Below are 16,084 nucleotides of genomic sequence, written 5' to 3'. Positions count from 1 at the left end.
AGACTTATTCATTACAATAATTTGTGTCAATAAAACCGAATTCAGCTACAACAGATTATTTTTCCACAGACAAGAATTGACCTTGCTCTTTGAAAAACCTTAAATGCAACACCATTATGATCCATCAAAAACTTACGCTTGCAATAACTAACTATTTACTTGATGATGTCCACCAAAATACGATGTACTGTAAGTTTACAAAAGACCAAGATTTAGTAAGGCTACAGTCAGGAATGTACTGCTTTAAATCCTTCCAGAGACAAATTAAAACTGTGAATAAAAGCAGCTGAACACACTCAAAGCATTTCTTAAAGAAGAGACTTTGGTTCAATTCGATTGGTACATTGAGCTCTTAAATAGTTTTAGACCTAACATATCACAACACACATCAATACAAACAAATACAGCTGTACACGTAGGACTGCTAGAAACAACTGCTATTTGGATTATACAACAACTTCTACATTTTTTTTTTTTTTTTTTTTTTTTTTTTTAAATGTATGTTTTTATTAATACAAATGTTTGATATTCAAGTGCCTTGGTTTATATAACATCAATCTAGAAAGTTTCTATCAATATCAAACATTATCCATAAATACAGACCTTGTCAAAAAAAATATGATTGACTTGTGTATTAAAACAAATAAAACACATGGGTCTCAAGATGCATGTAAAACGAACGTATGCCATACATACACAGGGACTTTATTTTTACAGTACAATCTTTACAGTTGTACTCCCATTCACTAAATACACACATGTAGGGTTTCTATTCCTGGTCCCTGTCATAATAAATACCAAGGTTTAAGATGAGCTTTTTATTTATTTTTATTTTATTTTTTTTAACTTAAAAGACTTACAACAGAGCATGCTTGAATACCAAAATGGAAACTACTTAATCAACACTCATGGAAAAGGCCTAAATAGCCATCCCAATATACCCTAGTAGTGTAAAGGCCCTGGAAAGCACTGCATACACTACAGTACATCATATCTCTTTCTAACTAGCCATGAGTCCATGTAATATTATTTACTATAAACCTAATCATTTCTACAAAAAAAACTCCACTGACAGCATACGATAAGCCTGAATTCTAAAATACCCAAAGGCTTAAAAATCATTAGACTTAGACTATACCCCAGTCCCCTGAAACATCCTCTCAGGGTTGGACAATAATGAACAGTCTCTTCTCTCTCTCTCTCTCTCTCTCTCTCTCTCTCTCTCTCTCTCTCTCTCTCTCTCTCTCTCTCTCTCCAACTGGAAGTCACTGCATAGCGCCACAAAATGCAGCTTAGTCAGAAAAGGGGGTAGGGACAGGTTTTTTAGCTGGTTTACTGCACAACATCAGTGACTCAACTGAAACATCATTCATTGTGATGTTAAACAGCAGTTGCTTGATTTCTGCAATTAACAACCATAATATATTGTTACTGTTGATGCTATATTAATGTTACTGTTGATGCTATATTAATGGGTCCCCCCCCCCCCCCCCCCCCCCCCAAGTAGATCTTCAAAAGGAAGTGTCCAATTTTGCCACCCAGACTTTCCCAATTCACTATTAAACATTTCTTTCTTTTCAACCACATATATTTTCTTGCTAGAAGTTGGGCCCTTTATTTGTAACTTGCCTGTAACTTACATACTGTAGCAATACAGAGTTCTCCATACTAAAAATGGCGTTTGAATGACACTGACCAGAAAATACCTGCTTGGCGAATTTTAACAAGTCATTAAAAAATAAACCAATTGCAAAGTATTTGGCAAAAGGCTTTCTTGTCAAAAGCATTTTACCGTTAAGTCTTCACAGACAGAACAAGAATAATTATGTTATGGCCATGGGTTAGATAGCTGGTGCAGATATCCACCTGTCAAAGTGACTTCTGTCTATTAGCTGCAAAGACAAGTATTTGGCTTATAGATTTTGATATAGATTTTGACCAGATGGACATGTTAGTATTGATTTTGAAGATGCTGATTTTTTTATTTTTTTTTTCTGAAGGGATAGGACTCCATAATTTGGAGGGTAGGGTTAAAAAAACAAAAAAGGCTCCATGTACTGAGATGTACTAGGGGGGTATTTTCAATTGATATAACACAGCACAAGATTTAAGTACTATTAATAATATGAAAATCAAAAAAATATGTTAACGCACCAAAAAGGGTTTTACTGTAATGATTTAAACACCTTAGATGTGCCACCTTTTAAATCAATTAAATATTCGCTTTTTGATAGCTAAACTTTTTTTGTAAATCATGCCACTAAAATTCTTCTATGATTAAGCTTGTGTGTTCATAAAAGTAGATTAACCTTACAAGTACTTTTATTTTTATGTTTTACCCTAAGGTGTAAAGTAAAAAAAAAAAAAAAAAAAAAAAAAAAAATACACAATTCAGTCCTGTTTGGAAAACTGTAGTCAATTCCGATGGGAAATAACAGATAAATCAAATCTGTCCAAAACTACAAAATTGCTGACCTAATAAAAATAAAATGTCCTCGCTAACACAGGAGACAATATAAAATTAAGCTGGTACACTGTCTGCTTTTACCATAAAGGCACACTTCAACCACATTAAGCAATACGAGAATATGCTTCCCTTATCCAATTTTACCTCACTGTTGGTCTACTGTACATTTCTGCAGTTTCATGTCAAATTTTATTACCATTTTAAGAAAACTCATTTAAAAATGGGCAAAAAAGATCTAATTTTCCATTATTCCTCAATAAATAAAAGTTTCATTGCATTTTCGAACTACAGTTCAGACTCGCATTCTAATTATGTTTACATTACAACCCCCTCCTGCTTTGTGAAATAGTACTTTTATGCAACACTATGTGCTGCTCTCCTACTTCCCCCCTTTAAAATAAACCAAGCCCTAGAACCCCATCCTATAGCTAACTGGATCACAGAGACACACAAACCACATGGGGTTTCTCCCAAGCACCCGCAAAAACCTGACCTGTGACCTCAGCGTTTTCCAAGCTTTTAACTTTGTCTAGTGAAGCTAGTAATCCAAATGTAAGAGTTGAAAATAGCTTTAAAAACGTGTGCCCAGCAAGTTAGCACGACACATCAAATTCTCTATCACTTCTTCAGGTGTAAGACAAATACATTAAATACTGACGAAACTGTGTTTAGTTTACTAAGTTACAATAACATACAGAAACAGAAAATATACTTACACTTTTATAGTTCTGGCAGCATAACTACTCTACTGTATTTTCATGTTGAAACGTTTTAGTACAGTAAAAAGATGCCAAAGCTCTGCCAAGTATCCTTCCTTCAAAGGACCTTCATTGCTATGGCAACAGCATGTTTCTCAGTAACCAAGTCTGAGGTGACCTATGACAAATGTAAGATGTCCAAACTCAGACTGAATCCTCCCTGCAGCAGCAGACACAGTCTGTCATGAAAACGTACCAATTTTCACTAGTGCGATTGCACTGCATCAGAAACGGCAGTTGCCGCTTGTTCACAGAGAAGGTACTGCAGGTTATCTAAGAATAAGCAGCTGCTTCCAGAGAAATAAGCACCCTGGGCATCACAGGACAGCTTAACAAAATGAAAGAACTGTATTATATTGCAGGCAGAGGGTAGCCTGGATACACATATTCTGCAAGAAAAAAAAAAAACTATATCTATATATTTATATATATTATATATATATGATATAAAATATATATATATATATATATATATATATATATATATATATATATATATATATATATATATATATATATATATATATATATAAAAGATTCTGGAACTGCCTTTTTATTGCTATTCTTATATCTTCAAGTGATTATCAGCCGCTTCCACATGAATCCTGAGGCTGCAAGTTCTGGAACTCAGATCTGTTTTTGATATGCTATATGCTACATGGATTTGCATAAATGCATCCTTGATAATCAAAACTTTAGAGCTCTGAAATAAACAAAATAGAAAATGAAAACTACTTCTAGCCTGCAGTGGGTGCAGTGGCTATTAAGAGACCACTTTAAATGCACCATTATTTTAGAAGAGATGAAAGAAATGGAAAAGTTTCAATAACTTTCTCACCCTTTTAAGATCTATTCAACTGGTCTAAACAGCAGTGGTAGACTTAATCACCCTTCATGAAATGAGGAACTTTTGTGCACCAGTTTTTGTTTTGTTTTTTCCGCAAAAACGAAATAGCCTGAAATAAAACGAAATGCAACGGAAGAATCGTCGTAAAGCAACCACAAAATGGCATTTATAAATTGGGACGTTTATACAAAAAAATACTTAAATTAAAAACTTGTAACCGCAGTTGTCAAGGCTCAGTCGTTACCATGGACACGGTGTGGAGGGAAACGGAAGCTCTGACTAGCACTTGCTTATATTTTGTATTATGATAACTAAATCATTCTTCTGTGCGAGGTCTGTTTGTCAAAATGTTATATAAAAGTGGATAATGTTTAATAAAATAATACATATGTAGTTAAAACATGTACACTATGCTATTATTGATATGCATCTATTGGAGTTGTTTTGTTAATGTGCATCTGTAATAAAATGAAATTTCACTGGTCTCTGGTTATTCACCTCCAACAGTGCACACACAGCACAAGGCACTGTGGTGTATCTGAACACAAGGGAAGAACCTATTTTAAGGGTTTACAGTAAATGAGTGCAGCATTTCAATACGCCCAATGAACCCCACTGCACCCATTTTATCAACCTGCACCTTAGATTAAAGTTCAAATTTCAAGCAATACAGCGAGTCATCTTCTCATGGAGTGGGCTTTGTGGGTGGAGTGTAACGCAGTTCTTTGTTATGTAATTAGTAGTGCTCTGCGTTTTCAGTTTTTATGTTTAAAAAAATCTGGGAACTTTTCAGTTTATTTTGCATATATTAAAATAGGGATAAAATCTGTAGAAAATAGTTTTTAATTCAACATCTGTAAGAAAAATTGGGGGGGGGGGGGGGGGGGGGGGGGGGGATCTCACACTACATGTGGAATATGATGTGTAGCGGTTCTGGTTTCTGTTAGGTTTAATGTTCCTGGCATGTATGATAAAGCACAATCTGTGCAAGTAAAGCCACCTTTTCCCCCAAGTTAACTGGTACTTTGCAAACATTTGGGCAATCGCTGTGCTGACGGAAACAGTATTTACGTGACATCAGCACAAAACAAGCCAGGTTTACTCGCCTTGAAATCATAAAAATAAAATAAAATTGACAGAACTGGGTGGTGCAAGCCATTGGAAGACGCGTCAAAAATCACACTGCACATTTCCATCAATGCATTCCATGTAACTAAAGCATCATCATTTTCTGTCAAATATTTACGATTAAGATTGTCGGCATTAGGCAGTGTTTTAGCTGATGGACTGACAGTACTGTCGCACAAAGTCACCAGTTTTTCAGTATGTTCTTTTATTGTCATCGCGAACATGTAGCTCATGCAGCAGTAACTGCAGCGCTATGAATCCTCTGCCACATCTGACCCACTTCTGCTATTTTTGTTTTTGTTTACTTCAAAACATTTTCTTTTGAATATTCATAAACTGATTTACATTTTCTCCCCATTCCTCATCCACTAAAACTATTACATTATCGTGTAAGCATTTCAATTTAGTTTTTGATCAAGCTTGTAGTTACTATGCCCAGCAATTGCCACAATAATCAGACTTTGATTGGCCAACATAATCAGGTGATAGCGTGTTTGTGAAGTGACAGAGAACCACAGTTGAACGTTACTTGATCCTCTGACATCTAAACATCTGCTGTGTCCTAGGATACAGTGTAGGGCTGCTTATTACAATGTCGGAGTCAAAATAAAACAGCATTTTAATAAAATTATTGTGCATTTTCTAGAAAATAGTACTGGAATAATATTGAATAACAGACAAAAAAAAGGGTATAAATCAGTAAAAACGCCCAGTTAAAAAAAAAAAATCCTGTAATTTTTCAGCAAAAATTCAGAATAAACACGAAACACTAGTCATTAGACATATATAAATACTATATACATTTTCAGTGCATTATCCACTGCTCAAGCTTGAGAGGGAAGAGAGAAGATGAGTATGTTGCAATTCTGCTGTTTAGGTGATAGAACTGCATACCCGAATAATTTCATGGTCACATCACCTGCAAGCAATTTACCTCTGTACTGCAGAAGAGTCAGGCCAGCTTCACAGAACAGGAGGGACTGACTGAACAAACAGTATTTTGTCAGAGACCCTGACATTTTGTTAATGTGTTAATTGTCCAGTAAAATACAGCTTGAAATGTCTAACCAACAATAAAGCCATTAAGGTGGCAACATAGGTGACAATTTCAGCAATGAGGGGAATGGAATAGTTTATATTCAAGGGCTTCATATTCTCAATTGCTCTTTACAGTTTTAAAGTGTACTTTCTGTGTTTTCTTTTGTCACGACATTAAGGGCTAAATTAACTCAAAACACTGTTCAAATACAGCATTTGCTGAGCAGATTAAGTGCCATTTTCATTTTTGTGTTGACTGGATCAGTGCAAGGTTACATCCATTATCCTCCTCTTGTTGGTTGCATGGCGCCAATAACGGAACATTAAGTTTTAAATAAACCCCCTCATTAATCATGCTCTAGCATAATCACTAAAGTCCCAATTTACATTCCTGAAATCCAATATTAAAGTGAAAGTAAGAAACTAATTGAATTCCCATTAACCACCTATACAATTACAGCTGACCTACATTTTTAAGGTAAGATAAAAGACGTACCTTTGCAGCAGCAGAATCGTCACACACACACATACACACACACACACACACACAAGTATGGAATTTGAATGTTGTTTTACAGCTCAAGAGAACTCCTTTTGGCAACTCATGCCTATTACTTCACAACACCAGAGCAGGCTCCTTGTTGTTGCAAGCTTTGTTCCAACGTAATATTAACAAGAAAATACAACTTGAGCAATACACTATCATTGACCTCAAAGCACCAACGCTGCATCTATACTCAAACCATATAAAAGTAGCAAAATGCAGCAAAAAATTAAATAACTATGCTTTTGAAAAGCAGCACAGGGTTTTTTTTTTTTTTGTTTATTTGTTTTTAAGAATCCCATATTAACATGTCAGTTAGCTACTATTTGTCAAGCTATCAATTTCTAAACAAAGTAGACAATACTGATCCTTCATATTTCCTGATGTACCCGGTGCTAAATAGTTTTATTGTAACAGTTCAAAACAGAGATGGTAGGTGGTCTTATCAGAATTACTATAGATGTTAAGAATGTAAAACTAAATCAACATATTAGGTAACATCTGGCCTATTTCATTGATCATACCTAGAGTTTCTGCATGGTTACACGATTGTGTTGGAGTAACTCAAAGCAGACACTTTATAAAACTTTAAATGTTTAAATGTGTGCCCCCCCCCTTTTCCACTGTTGCCCCCCCCCCCCCCCCCCATCCCACACCCCCACCCCCAATGCATGGTACAAGAGGAAATTGGGTTTGGTAACGCTCAAGAGCAGGCAATTGAATAACACTGTTTGTTAAAAAACTGTTGCCCCCCCCCCCCCCCCCCCCCCCCACCCCCCCAACAAAAATACAAAAAAAGAGTTCCACATTTTATTTTATCAACAAATGAGGTTCGCAAAATTCAAAAAAAAAGTATTTCCTGCCTGGAATACTGGAAATATATGATGCAATTATAAAAATAAAAAAATAAAACAGTTAAATGAACCTCGGAACCAATATCTGCCAAGTGTGTTATATGACAACTGCTTCCTGTCAAACAGTTCCACTTCTGTGTTGCACATTATGTTCACATTAACTAACTTTGTGACTAAAGCTGCAGTGTCCTTAAGATTTACTAGCAAACTGTGAATCTCCGTTAAAGTACTTACAGTTGGTGAATATAAGAGGACTGCCCTCCTGAATCTGTTTGTCTTTTTTTTCAAAGTGGACTGGAAGACATCACTGCAGTTAAAAAGCTTTCCCTCACAAAAGCCTCTTTCTCCTGCACTGTCTTGGTATTCAGTTATCATCGACCAGAAAGTGTGTCCTTTATATTTTAGATAACTATTTACAAGCCCTGCTTTGTTTCAGGACACAACACATGTATTCAATTCACAGAATACCCAATTGTCTTCTTCTATGATCGCATCACACGATAAAAATGTTTTAGTTTAAGTTTCTACAATCCTTAAGAAAGATCCGGGTAAAAGCGAGAGACACCAGTTTTTTAAAAGTCTGTACTTTTGTGAAAATAATAAAAATGCTTCAATGTTTTTTTTTGTTTGTTTGTTTTTTTTACCGAATCTAAAAAAAAAAAAAAAGAAAAAAAAAAAGGCAAAAAAATATAAATACAAAACGATAAGCATATACCAACTAAACGCCCCACAATGCAGTGCAGGGTCTTAAATTCAAGGGTTTCCAGTCTTTGTCCACTTTTTATTCATTGCTTGTAGGATGTCAAGAAGCTTCAGAAATACCATTCTAAATGCACCCTAGTTACTGGGAGCTGTAATGGGAAAAGCAAAATCAAGCCATTTACAGGAAGCTACATAGAAATGCCACTAAACTGAATGAAAGCTATGTCATGGTACTGGTAGGGTGATCTCCAGGGAAGCAATATGCATTTTTTTTTTTTTTTTAATAAATGTTAACACAAAAAAGGTTTTTTTATTCACCCCCCCCCAAAAAAAAGTGAAAATCCTCTACTGCAAATCTCTATACAAAATAGCAATAATTGCCGAGCTACTTAGTTGATATTACCATTATTATTATTATTATTATTATTATTATTATTATTATTATTATTATTATGTGTTATTATTACTGAATTGCTACAATACATACACAAGCAACACTGCAGAGTTCAAGTATTTCTAATGACTTTTGCTTAAGAAAAAGGCATCTTCATTATTAAATCAATAGTACATTCAGTGACAACACTTTATGGTGTAAATTAGTAATTTTTTCATATTTATTAATGTCTGTTGACTTTACGTCTGCAATGAAATGCAAATCAAACTTTTTATTCTCCTGTTTACTCGGGTCAATGAGATTTCACAAATCTGCGACAAATCCTTAACTTCCAAGTTTCTAACTAACAAGGGCATGCATAACATGAATTAAGATAGCTGGTAACATGATTCATATTATCAGATCTCAAGAGCCTATCTAGCACTAACATTTGAACACTGTAACACCTAAATTAACTATTTCAGATGTCAACTCATCTCATGCCTGTGCACAGTACTGCCTGCATTTCTACCCAAGAGCTTTACAATTCATTCACTGTTTATGTATTATTTTTGTCAATGTAAAGTGTACATTTTTCCATCACCTCAAAGGCAATACCTGTTTTGCAATATTTCCACATGCCTAAAGCATGCATGCTACCTTAATCATGATGGACTGTTGGTTTTGTTATACACCAGATGAGCTGACTGTAAGTACACTGCATAGAGAAACTACAGTTACTCTACCCACAGTATTTGTGGTAATCCAGGTTTCTAGTAGACTCTGGTTTTCCCAAATATCCAATATATAAATGCAAACCATTAACTGAAACTGTTTTTAATACACACACACAATTGAATACCTGTGAAATTACTTCTGGTGTGTGTGTGTGTGTGTGTGTGTGTGTGTGTGTGTGTGTGTGTGTAAATAAAATAAAACACATCAGAAATAATCTTCATGATTCAAATGTGACATTCTACTCAAATCATTTCATATCCTACCTGATGCACTGAATCGGCTGCTGCCCAATGTAGTTGGTCTATTTTTTCCACTGGTTACAGGTGGAGAAAACATCTATAAAAAAAAAAAAATAATTAAAAAGGGGATTTAAAAATAAACAATAGTGTGTTAATGGTAACTGTACTGACATGTTTAAATCGAGACGAGTACTTTAAAAAACGAATCTGTATTTCCTTCTCTTGCTTGATAGCTAAATCTGTGACGAGCAAGTTCACATCATTTAACAAATTATTGCCGGCAAAAAAAAAAAAATTAAATATATTTAAGAAAAGAAAAAAGGCGGAAGTCACTAGTCTTAATACATGTTACAAATTTGTTCCAAAATCTTCCAAGAAATGCAAGTACTTAAGACATTCCACAATCCAAGCATGACGTTACTGTTACATTACGTTTGTTTGTTTTGTTTCACTGTAGCATTTAATGAAACCGAAAACATAAACGAGCCACAACGTAAAAAGCAATGTTACCAAGTGAAAAACAGAAATATACCAGAGAATTCAAGCTATAAGGAGACAGCTTAACAAATAAAACACGTATTTGCAATGCTGTATGTTTTTATTTTTTATTTTTAAATCACGTAATTTGTCTTATGTTGATCTGAATTAGTAGTTTTTCCAAAAGTGCATTTATTTTATTTTTTGCTTTTCGTTCAAAACTTACAACACTTTGCAAAGTATTCTGTAAGTAGTTTATTAAAAATCTGCCATACTTATATAATATACAGGCATGTTGTGTATTTATAATCAATCAACAAAGTTTAACAAACTTGCTAAGATGATAACAATAAAAACACCAGGACCAGCTAATTTTTCCCCGTCTCGAAGTCAGCTGACCCAAAGTATTTAATCTTAAAGGTCCAGACATTGTCATTACAACAAAGTTCAGCCGTCTCACAATGGTTCATTAGCACAACACATAGCTGTGCAACTCCAGCTTTGGCAGCGCGGCTTACATACAATGGAAAGAGAAGAACAAAAAAAAGAATGTTCTGCATATCCTACCGCACTAAAATCCAGCAGATCACTCAGCTCCTTATCTGTTCCGATAGCGGCAGTGCGCTGCTGGGGGTTCATCTTGAGCTCCTGCAACTACACCTAGGAAATGAGCACGAGAAACGGGTTTTCTGCATTGCCTTTTGTATACGTAATAGTTACTATAATTAAATCAACATCGTCTGATCTAAACGTGTAGCACATAAAAAAATTGCTACAAAACAAGATAGATATTTATTATTTTTCATAACACACTTTTATATGAAACTAAAACTCTTTACACAAGTTTAAAGAATATATTTTTCACAATGTTTATTTATTTTTTACTATTTGCAAGTTATTTAAAAAATCAAGTATGTATTTATAATATATATAATTAAGCATTCACCCTAAAAATCTAAACGCACTTAAATTATTCAAGGAAAAGCACAACTTGCGAGCACTTGCTAAACAGTTGTAACACTGGATCCGACTTGTCGTACAATTGCATTACGTGTTTACCCCGTGATATACCAAAACAGACTTGCAAGAACACTTAAACGTCTAGGGAGTTTTGTAGACACATTTCGCACTGCAAATCGATATGATAAAATGCTGAAGCCCAGTCTGCATGAAACACAGTAAACGTGCATTAAAAAAAAAAAAAAAAAAAAAAAAAAAAAAAAAAAAAAACGACGATTGACATTCACAACAGCATCGGTATACGTGGTTTTAAATTGAATGGCGACAGGTAAACCTTTGGTGGAACTTTCTGCATCTACAGAATGCATTCGTAAAACAATGCTATATTTAGATAATAGCCACTGATTAATTGTATCAAGTAGATGTAGGTTCTAGATTAAACCTAGTACTAATGACGTTTGCCTGATATTTCGTAATAAATACCTACATTTTGAAAAGGGCATGCTTTCTCCATTCAATGCTGTAATTCATTAAAACAAAAAAAAAAAGATTTCAAGTAAATGTAGTAAAGCAAATGTCGACCCTTAAACCAGCTCCATAGTCTTTTCTTGTATCCCAACTTCTGTCTCACCCAGTCCGAACCCTTTTCTTCAAACTCACTACTATAATTTTTTTTACCTTTTCCCGTTTAAATATCCGACTAGGGCGAATTGGCGTGAAAACTGAAGCCTTGTATTCCTTCTTCGCGTCTGCTCGAGTTTGGAATCAAGGTGTTTTCAGCAATATTTTGCAAAATATTCCCTGAATGTAACTTACGAGTTTCCCTTAGGCAGACATTTTTGCTTAGCAAACCTCATCACCACGTTGACGTTCAGTTGTGTATCCTTTCGCCATGCGAAGCCAAAGCTGCTCTTTAACCCTTTATCTACCAAGGATGCGTTTCCCTGACAAGTAGCCGTCAAGCAGGGACTTTGGGCAGTAGCCGTCAATGAGGGATTTGAGCGAGACAAACTAAATACTGTACTTGGCATTAATTAACTGCTTAATCGGCCCTCTGGTCGAGCAAATTAAATAGTAAAACCATAAATTAAGAGAGACAACCTAAATACTTCGGGTTTAGTAATATCCTAATTGTTTCAAAAGTCCTTCCTTATGATACCCTGGTATGAGTTAGTCAAAGATAACTATCAATGTTTATTATTATTATTATTATTATTATTATTATTATTATTATTATTATTATTATTATTATTGCCACATATACTGGTAATAGATTGAATGTATTGGTTTTATATTTAAAGTCTGCTATAACTAATAATTCATGTTTACACAAGCTGCAAAGTTTCACGTTTGGCATTTAAAAAGAAAAAAAAAATTCTATACCAGTTGACAGAGATAAAGAAACAACCAGATAAAGGCAGATACCCGGTCTGACTACAATTTATCAGGAAAAAATACAAGTCAGAAAATAATGCCTGTCATTGGTTTAACATTAGAATGTAGCTCAAATAACTATCAATGTATAATCTCCTCCGGCTACAAGTGGAAACAGGAACGTCTCTCTTTGGCATAGTGGCAAACAGATTTCAAGGAAGGATCTATCCTTCTCTGTTTTTGGATAAAGGGGGAAGCCCGTGTGGCTAAACACACAGTGGAATTGTGCAGTAAGCAAAAACCGCGTAATTACATTTGTTATAATAACAAAAGACGCAATTAACCATGCTTGTAGCGCACTAAAGCTTTAATTGGATTTATTGATACAGTGCAAATGTACCGGTTTCTTTTTCTGAATAGATACACATCTGTTGAATCGATCGTAGAGCGAGACTCACTGCTGAAAATACAGTCTTATTGTAGCGTGCACGGGGGAAGGCAATATATTTGCTGATAGCGGTTCCTGGTTAAAATAAAGACAGGAAGACCCTTTGTTTTCAATAACCTGGTGTTTCGTGTGTAACTTTTCCTGTTTTTAGCTTTGCGTTACTGGCAGCATACTAAGAAAATACAACAACTGGGCATTCAAAAACGACACTTGTGATGGCGCTCCAAACGTGTCTGCTTTGCGCTCAAAACGAAGTTAGAGAACATTTCAAGACTGATTTTGCATTCCGACATTGATAACGTTATAATCATTTCTGTGATGCATGTTGTTTTTCAAAAATACGAACACGTGTATTTCAGTCTGTACTAAACGCTATAATTTTTTTTAAAGTTTTGTAACTGTTAACAAAGAACTGGAACTATTTTTTCTTCCGCTAATTTTGAGCTAAAGGGGTGTGCTATGTTTAATGTTTTGCTGTCAGTGACTGACAGCGGATTATTTGCTGACTCTGTAGTGCAAGTGGGACCAATCAAAACAGGCTCCTCCGACAACACGGTTCAAATGACATGAGACATGCATGCATCTTTTTTATAGGAATCAGAAGGTTGGTCCGCATGAAATGACAGCAGAACAAATGTTCATAAATACGGCTACAGATTGCAGACTGTTCAGGAAAGTTTCTGTTCAAAATGTATATAAAACATTAGTGACTGAATTGTCATGCCATCACCATGCTTAACAGTGAGGATGTTGTTCTTTGGCTGATGCGCTGTGTTGGGTTTGCGCCAGACATAACGCTTTGCATTTAGTCCAAAAAGTTCAATTTTAGTTTCATTAGATCACAAAACTTTTTTTGCCACATGGCTACAGAATCTCCTGAGTGTTTTTTTTTCATACTTCAAACGGGATTCAAGGTGGGCTTCCTTCTCGTCACCCTACCATTCAGGACAGATTTGTGAAGTGCTTGGGATATTGTTGTCACATGTACACTTTGACCAGTCTTGACCATAAAATTCTGTAGCTCTTGCAAAGTTGCCATTGGCCTCTTGGTAGCCTCTCTGATCAGTCTCCTTCTTGCTCGGTCATCCAGTTTGGAGGAACGGCCTGATCTAGGCAGGATCTTGGTGGTGCCATACACCTTCCACTTCTTAATAATTGTTTTGACCATGCTCCAAGGCCTTTGATATATATTTTTTATACCCATCCCCCGATCTGCGCCTTTCAACAACTTTGTCCCAGAGCTCTTTTGAAAGTGCCTTGGTGCTCGTGGTTGAGTCTTTGCTTTGAAATGCACTACCCAGCAGAGTAAACCTACAGGAACTGCTGAATTTATACTGAAATCATGTGAATCGCTACAATTTAACACAGGTGAAGGTCATTTAACTTGGTGTGTGATTTTGAAAGCAATTGGTTACACTTTTAACTTTAACCATATATGGAATAGCTTTAACACTGTGCATCTGTTTACAATATTTGTTGTCAAGAATGTAACAACAGAAGAACATTCAGCTCTGTGGTATGGAAAATGTTTACATTTTATACTTATTGGAATATTTCATTACATATTTTAAAGAATGCAACAAAGTCACTTGTCATATTTTTTTTAATGGCTGCAATTTTGCGCTTTTAATGTTTTGCATTATATACCCTGACATCTAATAAAACGTTGATAATATCTGTTGACAGACAACACAATACTTTTGCTACTGACTCTTTTTCATAATTTAATTAGTTTGTTCAGGAGAGAGATCGTATTCATTCTATTAATGTCACCTGTTGGCCCAGAGCAGAGATCATCAGTTTACAAGACAAGCAGAAATTACGACTTCTCTATCAGCGCCCCCTGGTGGATAGTACATTTAAAATCGCTTTCCAACTGTTCCTCTTGCAAGTGCCTTCATTTGCAATTTACATAACAGTACGTCTTCCCTAATCTGAACGTTGTTTTTTTTTTCTTCTTCTTGTAATGTTTTCAGTGATTTAACCTACAAATGTATTTTTGTGTAACAAAAAAATCCGCAATAGATTCAAAATGATTTCTCTCTGCATTTTGCATAACAGAATGTTTACTGTCCGGACTCTATGTAAACCTGTACATCCTACATGGCTGAAATTTCAGACAATTCTTAAAAACAAGGCGAGTTCTATGATTCTGCTTATACACAACAATCGCTGCAATAGTTTGCAAATTGGGAGTTCACATTTACTTCTTTGTGCTTTCTTAAATTGCAAGATCATTCACAAATAGAAGAAGCCATTTGGCTTAAAATTGCCTCTGCTTAAGTACTTTTCTGTATTTGTACACTAGTGAATGCATCTCCTTTTCTTGACTGCATGATTTCCATTCAATTAAGGTCGCATTCCAAGCTGTTACTCTTTTGATATATATATATATATATATATATATATATATATATATATATATATATATATATATATATATATATATATATATATTGTCCTCCAGTCACACGTTTTCCTTCTTCAGATAAACGCTTTACACACAGGATGCCAAGGAACGCCGTAGTGTGTTTATTGTTTACAATATCAAAAAGAAAAATATACAAAACGAAACCTAACCCGTTCTCGGGCCCTAACTAAACAAGTGTTTCCCTAACTAATAACAAGGCAGACTAAGCCCGTTACCTCGTCACCAAAACCAAATCGTAATCCAAATACCTTTCAAATAGTTCGTTGTCCCGTTTCCACAATACTCACAATAACCAGCTTACTCTCCAACTCTCCCAACCAAACTCCTACAAACACACACACACACACACACACACACACACACACACACACACAGTATTATCAATTAATAAACCCATCTTTAGTTTTAATCTTAAACACTTCACATTAAATACTTTGTTTACAAACAAGTTTGTTTACATTGTCTTTTACATTTTTAATCGACCAATCCCTTACATATATATATATATATATATATATATATATATATATATATATATATATATATATATATATATATATATATATATATATGCATATGCAGTTAATCCAACAAATTATCCACAGTTCTCTCTTTTGAGTTTCTTCTCAAGGCTGTGAAGTGTTCTCAAGAAGATCTGCACAAGTAAGACATGCATGTGATTATCTCATTAATCAAAGTCAGGCTG

General features: G+C 34.9%; 1 protein-coding gene across 9 annotated transcripts in view; it reads right to left on the bottom strand.

Annotated features, from left to right (window-relative positions):
• Positions 1–11,986, bottom strand: part of LOC121298944 (transcription factor 12-like) — a 102,076-nt gene extending 90,090 nt beyond the window's left edge. For 6 of the 9 annotated variants that reach the window (XM_041226288.1, XM_041226291.1, XM_041226292.1 and 3 more), the window contains exons 1-3: positions 11,804–11,986; positions 10,733–10,825; positions 9,713–9,785 (exon numbers count right to left, since the gene is read on the bottom strand). In XM_041226288.1, coding sequence (XP_041082222.1) covers positions 9,713–9,785; positions 10,733–10,804 — 145 coding nt within the window. In that variant the 5' untranslated portion in view covers positions 10,805–10,825; positions 11,804–11,986. Of the gene's footprint in view, positions 1–9,712; positions 9,786–10,732; positions 10,826–11,612; positions 11,646–11,803 lie in introns of all 9 variants that reach the window. The other 3 variants (XM_041226289.1, XM_041226293.1, XM_041226294.1) reach the window with 3 other exon arrangements.
• Between the last annotated feature and the right edge of the window lie 4,098 nt (positions 11,987–16,084).

Source organism: Polyodon spathula, chromosome 24, assembly GCF_017654505.1.
Source record: "Polyodon spathula isolate WHYD16114869_AA chromosome 24, ASM1765450v1, whole genome shotgun sequence".
Classification (NCBI taxonomy): Eukaryota; Metazoa; Chordata; class Actinopteri; order Acipenseriformes; family Polyodontidae; genus Polyodon; species Polyodon spathula.
This window is presented reverse-complemented; position numbering and strand designations above follow the sequence as displayed.